Source organism: Pteropus vampyrus, unplaced genomic scaffold, assembly GCF_000151845.1.
Source record: "Pteropus vampyrus isolate Shadow unplaced genomic scaffold, Pvam_2.0 Scaffold312, whole genome shotgun sequence".
In the NCBI taxonomy this organism is placed as follows: domain Eukaryota; kingdom Metazoa; phylum Chordata; class Mammalia; order Chiroptera; family Pteropodidae; genus Pteropus; species Pteropus vampyrus.
Window position 1 is genome coordinate 795,042 of NW_011889093.1, and position 9,782 is coordinate 804,823.

Below are 9,782 nucleotides of genomic sequence, written 5' to 3' on the forward strand. Positions count from 1 at the left end.
GGCGGCGTGTCTGTGCACAGCAGGGTGAGGAAGGTCTTTGACAACGCGTCCTGTGCCGCAGTCACGTCGCCCCTCCCCCACAGACACACGCCCTCGGCCACCTCCGCGGCCAAGAACGTAAATTCACGTCATAAACTTATTTAAAACGTTCTTCTCGATAGCGTTATCTCCCTGTCGGTATTTCGGGCTAATGACACGAACAGCAGCCCTTGTTTTCTGTGACGTAAGCCCGGACCGGAGCCGTCACAGGGACACCGCCATCTGGGTGACGAGGACCTGAAGGCCCTTGGGATGGCGGCGCGAGGAGCACTGAGGGCTGAGGCGACTACTGCCAGCACCGGGGGACGCGCTCGTGGAGCATCGCACGTCGGCGAGCCTGGCTCCGTGGGCACAGGCGGGCCAGGCGCCTCCACCCCGAGCATCGGGAGGAATGGAACCTGGGAGGCTGGGCCGGGCTGGGCAGCGAGGGGACGACAGTGTCCTCCACGAGCAAACACCAGGACGCCGAGGAGAAAGCGGCGTCGATGAGATGCATGCGGCGTCTGTGCGGCTGTGAGGGTGACGGAACCCACGGCTCTGTCCCCACGCAGCAGCAGCATGGGTCAGCAAAGCACGGTGGCGGTCACGTGAACGGAGTGACGGAGGGACGCAGCGAGACGCGGGGGCCTGGTCCAGGCAGGTGGACGCCGTCCACAGGGTCTAGCCACAGCGGGCCACGCTGAGCTCTGCCCCCACCTCCAGGTACGACGTCTGTGTCCTGGCGCTGGGACAGACGGGGAGCGGGAAGACCTACACCATGCTGGGCCCGCCCTCGGACGCTCCCCGCGACGTGGGGCTTGTCCCCAGAGCCGTGGAGGGACTCTTCAGGTACCTGGAGCCAGCGGCAGCGGGCGGGGCGGGGGGTCAGCAGCGGGCGGGGGGAACCGCTGCGCCTGGCCGTGTCCCCGCCCGCTCTGCCTCTCGTGGGGCCACGCGTGTCCTGTGTGACGTGCGCCCCGGACGCTGCTGCCGTGTGCGTCCTGCCCCCAGACGCTTTGCTTCCCCAGGGTGAGGGCCGAGGGCTGCTTTTCAGCGCGGCTCACGGAACCCAGCCGACGGCTAAGTGCCTGCGGGACGGAGGGACGGAGGGACGGAGGGACGGAGCCGGCGACCGCGCACTTGACGTAGGGGAAGGAGTCTTTCCAGGGGCTCCTGGGCCTCGCGCAGATGAGAAGTTTCAGTTCTAGTCTAGGTTTTGTGAGGCAAAGATACGGCCTGTCACAGGAGGGGTGGGGCAGGTGCGGAGGCCCCTAGTGCGGGGACACCCCAGCTGGCGTGGTTCCTAGTGGGGGGACACCCCAGCTGGCGTGGTTCCTGGTGCGGGGACACCCCAGCTGGCGTGGTTCCTAGTGGGGGGACACCCCAGCTGGCGTGGTTCCTAGTGGGGGGCACCCCAGCTGGCGTGGTTCCTAGTGGGGGACACCCCAGCTGGCGTGGTTCTTAGTTGGGGGCACCCCAGCTGGCGTGGTTCCTAGTGTGGGGACACCCCAGTTGGCATGGTTCCTAGTCGGGGGGCACGGCCACCCTAATAGGCGTGGTTCCCAGTGGGGGGGTACGGCCCCCCCAGCAGGCGTGGTTCCCAGTGGGGGGGTACGGCCCCCCCAGCAGGCGTGGTTCCCAGTGGGGGGCCCCCAGCTGGCTCGCTTGGCTTCTTGCTCCGCTCTGAGCTTGGGGAGCTCCCAGCAAACCCGAATCTCAGGTTTGTCAAAACCCGAACTCTTTGCCAACTGTAATTTTTATCAGAGAATTTATTTTTTCTTTGATTTTCGTCGTTACCGTTCTGAACTGTTAGTCATTAGGAGACATTGACTGTTCATTTTGTCCGTGGCCCACGTGTAGCTCCTGGTGAGACTCAGCCCAGTGAGGCCGGAGGAGGGGGCCCAGCCGTACCCCCAAACACAGCAGCGCCCTGCCACGCTGGCTTCCCCGCTCCGGACGGAGGCACACGAGTCGCAATCACACAGGCCCCGGTGGGGGGTGGGTCACAAGGACAAAGCAGGGCTGTGGGGCAGGGACGCGGCCCTGTGGCCGCTCCTCCCTCGGCCGGGCCCTGGGGTTTTTCTGTAAGTGCACATATCCTTATTTTTAGCCTTTTGTCCGGTCAGCACACAGCACTTGAGACACAAACCACCACGAGACGTGTCATTGTCAGGGGCCTGGGAGTCTGCGGAGGCCGCGGCACCGTCCGCAGGGCACGGCCTCCTACAGCGGTGACTCTAGAGTAGGGGAACCATGTTCCCGGGAAGGCGCCAGCCGCCCTGCCGGGGCTGCGGCCGTTCAGAGTCCCCGCTGTGTCTAGAATGCCCGGCGTGCCAGTGGCCGAACTGGCCGCTTCCGGTGGGACAAAGGTGAAACAGCTTTGTCCCCGAGGGGCTCACCCACCGCCGCTCAGGGGTCCCCGTGCCTCGGGGACCTTGGCGTCAGGCGCGTGGCCGCAGCTGGGAGCTGGCCCGGCGTCTCCGGGGCCGGTGCCCTGTCGTCTTGGAGCCCCCTACCACGTTCTTCAGGGGCCGCCCGAGCCCCTCTGACGGCCCCGTCTCCCGTCCCCCCGCCCCAGGCTCATTTCAGAAAACCCGTCGAGGAGCACGCAGGTCGAGGTGTCCGTCATGGAAGTTTATAACAACGACATCTTTGACCTTCTGGCCAAGGACGGTCGCACAGCGGTGCCTGGTGTCAAGCCCGAGGTGTCGACGACCAAGGAGGGCAGGAAGGAGGTGTCGCCACTGACCCGCGTGTGAGTGCCCGCCCCGTCCGCAGGTGTGGCCTCGGGCCCGGCCACCTTCACGGGGACCCCACGTTCCCTGCCAGCGACAAGTCGGTTCACCGTGTGTGTGTTTGCTGTAGAATCACCCTTCTAGGTCACGAGCAAGACAGACTCTCAGAATGTCGTCATTAAGAGGGGACGGCACAGGGACTGTCCCCAGGTTACAGAGGAGAGACGGCCACTCGGTGACTGATATCCTGATTGGCCCCTGTGAATGCCAGCGTTCGGGGCACAGAAAGGTGTCATCTCGTGAGAGGGCAAGGCTCCTCACGCTGGGTAGACATTTTCCTGAAGATGTCCTTACGGCGCGTCCGCCCGTAAGGCGTCTGTGTCACGCTCGCTCGCGGCGGGCTTTGCCTGGACGGCAGGCCCGGAGGAAGATGTGGCGTCAGGGCCAGGGTGGCCCTCTGGGGCCTCACAGTTAGAAAGGGGCTCTGCGGGCTGTGCTCAGCGTTCAGAAATCCTGGGGTGCGCTAACCGTGGAACGTTTGACAGGCCGAACTTTCAGCTTTGAACGAACAGACTGATCAGAAAATCTCCCACAGATCACAAGTTCTGATGAGCTCTTCTCGCTCATTAATTAAAATGGAGAAATAAATCAAACTTTTATTTCATAAATGATTTGATAGACAAACTTTTACAATTTTGGGGTCCTTGAGTGTCTAATAAATGAACGAACGCCAGATGCTGAGAAGGTGGGACCCTCTGACTCGGCCCCAAACGGCTGATTATTTTCGGGGAGAGCAGCTAGACAGCCATGTCGGGCAGGCTCCCGAGAGCGAAAGGTTTGCTTTCCACGTGTGCGCGGTTCGCTGCTGTCTTGAAATGGCACCTGCGTTTACGTGAGGGGTTTCCGCAGCGGGGGGCAGAGGCTGCCGTGGGGCGGGCGTGGGCGGGACCCTCGCTCTGGGCTTGTCGCCCCCGCAGGGCTGTGTGCAGTGCAGGGGAGTGCACAGCGCTCATCAGGGCCGGTCTGCAGCTGCGGGCGCAGCATGCCACCGCCGTGCACGCGGCTTCCTCTCGCTCACACCTGATCGTCACGGTCACTGTGACCACAGCACCCTCCTGCCACAGCTCCGGTAAGTGGCCAGACGCACGCAGGGTGAACCACACAGGAAGCGGGGTTGGGGGCTGTGGCCCCGTCTTTGGGAAGCCTGGAACCGAAACCCAGGAGGCCCCTGGTCCCCGAGGCCGGGCAGGAGGGGACATCGGGGTGGGGTGGCGGGGAAACACCTTATTTAACGAGGTCCGATACAGGAAGCAGAACGGCCTCGCGAGTGATGCTAAACGCAGTGTCAGCTTAGAGAGCGAGTCACAAGCCGGCACCTAAGGTGTAAAGGGCGGTTCTCAGGCTTCTTTTAAACGCCCCTCAGGCGCCTTTTCTGTGCTTTGCACGGAGAGGGTGCCCTGGTCAGGTTTAAGAGTCGCTCTGAGCCGCCCGTGCAGGGACAATGTGGGACGAACTAACAGCCTCGGGGCGAAGGGCAGGGGGTCAGGGCAGCCACGGACAGTGTGGGGCAGCCGCGGGCTTGGCGTCCATGGGGCCGAGCAGCCTGTGCTGACGACGGGCCCTTAGGGCCACGGCCGAGCCCCGCTGAGGAGCCTCATTAGGCCGCCACGAAGTGCCACTCGCTGTCACTCGGCCCCGTCCCCGTGTGTCTAAGGGGAAGACACACGGCCGTCCCCGTGCGATGGTGCCCAGAGGCCCCGGTCACCCCGTCACCTCCTGTCGTCCCCGTGCAGCGGAGCAGCCGTGGAGCCCCACAGCGCCCCAGGAGGCCGGGCCCCCGCAGCCTGCCGCAGGGAGGAGGCGGGGTGCGTCCCGCAGAGCCTCGCCGGGGTCCCCGGGGGCCTCGCCCGCGGGCCCCGCAGCACACGCAGAGCAGGTGCACGCCAAGCTGCAGCTCGTGGACCTGGCGGGCAGTGAGTGTGCCGGTGAGTGGCCGTCTGCACCCGAGCGAGAAGCCTTTTCCAGGGTGACTGGGGGTGGGGACGTGACAGGGGCAGACGGAGCAGGCCACCGCGGGCGCCCAAGCTTGGGGACCCTCTGCAGGGGACCTTAGAGGCCTGTGCCGTCCTGTGGGCCAGTCCAAATCGGAGGTCGTGGGCCAGTCCAAATCGGAGGTCGTGGCCCAGTGAGAGCGCCTCCCGCGGGCCAGGTAGGCGGTCGGAGGACCGCGTGGCGAGGGGCCTCCCGGCCGGCCCGCTGCCTCCTCACGTCCCCGTCCCCTGCTGCTCTCCGACTGCGTCTCGCGGTCTCACCGCGTGGCTGGTCCCTGACTGTCCCAGGTGTGTCTGGAGTGACAGGCTCGGCCCTGAGGGAGACTTCCTGCATAAACCGGAGCCTGGCAGCCCTCGCGGACGTGCTCCGGGCCCTGTGGGAGCGCAGAGGCCACGTGCCCTACAGGAACAGCAAGCTCACCCACGTGCTGCAGGACGCCCTTGGTGACTAGTGTCCCCTACCGCGTGCCCCGGGAGTCAGCCGCTGTCCCCCTTCCTGTGGGGGGCGAGCTCCTCGCAGCCACAGCCTTGGGGCCCTCCTGGCTCCCTGCTCAGTGGTCTGTCCCCGGCGGCATTCCCAGCCACGTGCTTCCCTGCAGTGTGGTCACGGGCGTGTGCCGGCCAGCTCCTCCCACGGGGGAGCCCACGGGGGAGGGATGGAAGTGGGGTGTCCTAGGTCCCGGCGGATGGGGGCCCTGGCAGTGTGGCTGGGCAGGGTGGGCGGAGGCCCCTGCAGGAGCCCGGCCCCCGCCTCCTGTCGGTCCTTAGAGCAGAGGACAGGCCGGCGCCCCTCCCAGGACCCGCAGGGGGACACAACTGCACAAGGGGTCCCATCCCCACCAGCCACACCCCAAGCCAGCGTCGCCTCTCCTGAGCCCCGGCTGGCGGCAGGAGGCTGCTCACGGGGTGCCCGGGGCGCCTGGGCCCTGCAGCCCTGCGGCCAGCATGGCCGACACAGCAGTGACCGGGCCCCCGCGAGGCCACCGCGCTGTGCTCCTTCCTCGACCTTCTCCCCAGCTGCGTGTTCTTACTGTTTTAAAGGAGGTGACGCGAAGTTGCTGGTGATGGTGTGCGTGTCCCCCTGCCTGAAGCACGTGGCGGAGACGCTGCAGAGCCTGGGGTTCGGGGCGCGGGCGCGGCAGGTGCAGGGGGCTGGCCCAGCCCGCAGGAGCCCCCGGTGCTGAGAGCTGCGGCCGCCTGTGGGGCTGGGCTTCCCTCGACCCCGCGCGCAGTAAACCCGCTTGCCTCAGACCCGACAAACCTCATTTTTTCCAACAAGCTGGCCATAAACGGTGACAGGCGTTGGAGCGCAGGCCGGGCCACGTCGTCAGAGCAGCACGTGGCCCGGCGAGCGGCCATCGAGCAGCCCCCACCCTGGGCGGGCGGGTCCTCGGGGCGGTGCTGGGCGCAGAGGGGGAAGCCACGCGGGCCCCACTGCCGGCTCCCATCCCGCACGGAGCAGGCCGCCGTCCCCGGCTCTGAGGCCAGCACCTGGGACCAGACGGGCTGTCGTGGTGTCCCCCGCCCACAGCCCCGTCTCTCTGTGCAGCAAGGCCGCCAGAGGTGCGGGGGGAGGCAGACACAGCCAGCTGTCCCCATGTCTGGCTGGCAGTCGCCTGACCAAGCCGCCTGGACGCCTCCCGCACCCCTACCTGGGCCCGCACACCCAAGACCAGGCGGGGAGGGGGAGACTCCGGGACACAGTGGGGGTCTCTCTCTCTCTCGTGGCTGAAACGGCTTCATTCTGACAGTTCACTAATCCCCGTAGCCGTGGGGCACGCAGATGGCCCAGCGCCTGCCCCTCTGGGTCTCGGTCACTGGGATGAAGACCGGCTCTTCGGAGTCCCTGGGCCTCTTCGCTGGGCTCCCAGGGAGGCGTGTCGCCGGGCCCTGGATGGACGCCTGTCTGTCCCCAGGGGCCTGCTCCCCAAGCCCATGCAGCATTGTGGGGGGGGGCACAGAGCCAGCCAGCTCTTCTGGAGAAAGGGTGTCCCGTTCCCAGGCTCTGCCTCAGGTGGGGTGGGTGACCCGGGGCCCACAGGGTGTGCGGGGTGAGTCACAGGGTGCAGTGACTGGTCAGACGTGCACTCTGGGCCCCTGGGCCCATGATGCTGGGAGTCCCCCCCAAACGAAAGCCCACACCCTTTAGGACAGCACTGCACGGGGCCCCAAGGCGTCCAGGCCCCAGGAGTCCATGCTCAACAAGCCTTTGGGGGTCCCCTGAATCTAGACCACTACCTGCCCCCTGCACTCTGTCCAGACCTAGCTGGGACAGGCCAGGGGGCTGGTGGCACTTGTGGCCTACGCTTTGTCCAGCCAGCCACCCGCCGCCCGGGGCCCGGAAGCCGGGCTGGGCTTCCTCTCGGCCTCACGGACGAGTGGGGCGGACGTCGGGGTCTGCCTCATGTCCCTGCAGCCCCGGGTCCGTGGCCTCCTCGCTGAGTGTCCCCCACGTCGGCGCCAGTCACTCAGCGGCTGGGACCCCGAACCGTCCTTTCCCGACGAGTTCAGCCCCGTTTCCCTGGAAAACACGTGTCTCACCTACTAGGCCTTTGTCCCTAATCCCTGGTCTCCACAGGAGGGAAGGTGGCTCCAGACTCTCCACAGGAGCCCCCCACCCCCGCCCCGTGCTGCAGGCTCCGCTGTCACCTCCCCAGGCACCCGGGTGGGGGGGATGGAGTCTGAGAGCACAGAGATCCTGCCTCGCCGGCTGTCCTCCCGCCACCTGGACAGCCAGAGGTGGCCTGGCGGCTCACAGGCACCGCGTGACCATCGGTGTCTGCACAGAAATGGGGAACTGCAGCAGTGGGTTCTCGGGGGCACCAGGGGCCCTGCTGCCTCATGGCGGCCAAGGGCACAGGGCGCTGGCCACCCGCGTTAGGGGCGATTGGACCAGGAGTGCCAGGAGGGGCAGCCTGCCCGTGAGAGATGGTCACAGCTGGTCTCCAGCCTGCCAGGCCCTTTCAGGCAGGTTTGGGGCTGGGGACAGGCTCTGCCTGAGGAGCCACAGCGTGCCGCCAGCGCCCTCTGGTGGCAGTGAGGGATGCGCGCGGCCGGGGAGGAGCCGGCCCAGGACACCGGAGCTCTCCAGGAAATGGGGAGGGGCCCGCGAGCTTCTGGTGCAGGCTTCCCTCTGTGTGCCACGTCCCCGCACCCCCATGCCTGCCCGTGTGTGTGTGTGTGGGCGCGTGTGCCTGTGCACAGGGCCTGGCACCCGCCATGCCTCCCTGCATGTGTGTGCACGTGTGTGCAAGTGTATGTACACGTGCATGACTGCAGGTGTGTGTGTGCACGTGCATGTGTGTAGTGTGGATACACGCATGTGAGTGCAGGTTTGTGTGTGTGCAGTGTTACACGTGTGTGTGTAGGTTTGTGTGTATGTGTGCAGGTGTCTGTACACCATGCGAGTGCAGGTTTGTGTGCATGTGCGTGTGCGGGTGTGTACACTTGTGTGCGAGTGTGCAGGTTTGTGTGTGCGTGTGCGGGTTTGTACACTTGTGTGCGAGTGTGCAGGTTTGTGTGTGCGTGTGCGGGTTTGTACACTTGTGTGCGAGTGTGCAGGTTTGTGTGTGCGTGTGCGGGTGTGTACACTTGTGTGCGAGTGTGCAGGTTTGTGTGTGCATGTGTGTACACTTGTGTGTGAGTGTGTAGGTTTGTGTGTGCACGCGTGCGTGCACAGGGCCTGGCACCAGCAGCGCACTTCTGCCCACCCCGCTGACGGCTGCCTTCTACGCCATAGCGCATCAGTCCACGGGCAAGACTCTTGTGCTCAAAAGTTTCTTTAAAGTCACAGACCTTAGGCCAGAGCCCCACTTCCTACCTTGGGGATGGCTTTTCGAATGACCAAAACCTCAGGGGGAGCAGAGGCTCAGGCCCCACACAACTGTGGATGCCCCTGCCCAACCTTCAGACCCTGGCCAGTCTGCCAGGACCCCTTGGCCTCCTGCTCTGTGGCCACAGGCCTGGTGCCCTCGGTACGTGTGCACCTCTGGCACAGGGCCACCTCTGCCGACCCCCTCACCATGCTCTGTGCCACTTGGCATCTGTCCAGAGCCGGCACATACCCGCCCGGTGGCATCTGTTTAATGAGGGAAAGACTGGGCGTGTGAGGCCACCTTGAGCACGGGCCACTCCTGCCTGCCCCTCCCCGTGGTCTCACTGCCCTGGCAATTCCAGACCACATTCGAAGGTAGGTTTCTTGTCACGAGTTAGATGCACACGAGCTCCGTGTGGCACGGGCTGTCCCGGTGTCCCCCTGTCCAAGCAGCTCTAGGGCACGGTGGTTACGGCAGTGGGTACAGCAGGTGGCCGTGCTGCCCACTGTGGGGTCTTTATCACAGGTGCCGGGCGCACACAGAAAGGACCGAGGGGCCAGGCCGAGGGGCACCCGCCTGGCCGCAGCAGCCCCCACCCCCACCCCGCCCGAGCTCCAACGCGAGTGGGGGAGACGGGGCCAGTGCAGCCGCCACACACGGGCAGAGTGGGCAGGGGACGACCTCACGGGCTCTGTGACCCACCGAGTCCTCGGGACAGTCTGACAGCGAAACAGGCCAGTTCACCTAGGGGCGAGGGCGGCAGGTGCGCACGTGGATCTGGGCCACAGGTAAGTGCAGCCACACTGCACGGAGCCCCCTGCTGAGCCTCGGGGGGGGGCAGGGGTCTGACCTATCGAGTCCCACCTGTCAGAGTGGCCTTTCTCACAGCCTACTTGGGGTTAGGAAGCAGGTATGATGTGGCAGGTGGCCTTTCCTGGAGGAAGGCCACCTGCAAGCAGGGTCCTTGAGGCGGGAGGGGAGCGTGCCTCGCCCCAGCCAGCCGCCTGGCTTTGGAGGGAATCACAGCCATGCTGGTGGCCACTGTCACCACACACATGACCCGCATGAGTCCAGTGTCCACCCCCGTGGACGCTGAGCCCGGGGCCACACTCCTGCTGTGCTCGTCTGCACACCAGCTCGCAACGCACGGACCGAACAGCTGC

The 9,782-nt window shown here is 65.8% G+C and overlaps 1 protein-coding gene across 1 annotated transcript; it reads left to right on the forward strand.

The window, feature by feature from the left end:
* The first annotated feature begins 34 nt into the window (after positions 1-34).
* Positions 35-6,433, forward strand: KIF25 (kinesin family member 25). The gene is made up of 5 exons (XM_023521720.1): positions 35-867; positions 2,597-3,882; positions 4,547-4,738; positions 5,093-5,248; positions 5,846-6,433. The coding sequence occupies exons 2-5, from the start codon at positions 3,561-3,563 to the stop codon at positions 5,986-5,988; spliced, it is 813 nt and encodes a 270-aa protein (XP_023377488.1). The 5' UTR covers positions 35-867; positions 2,597-3,560; the 3' UTR covers positions 5,989-6,433.
* Positions 6,434-9,782: the final 3,349 nt, after the last annotated feature.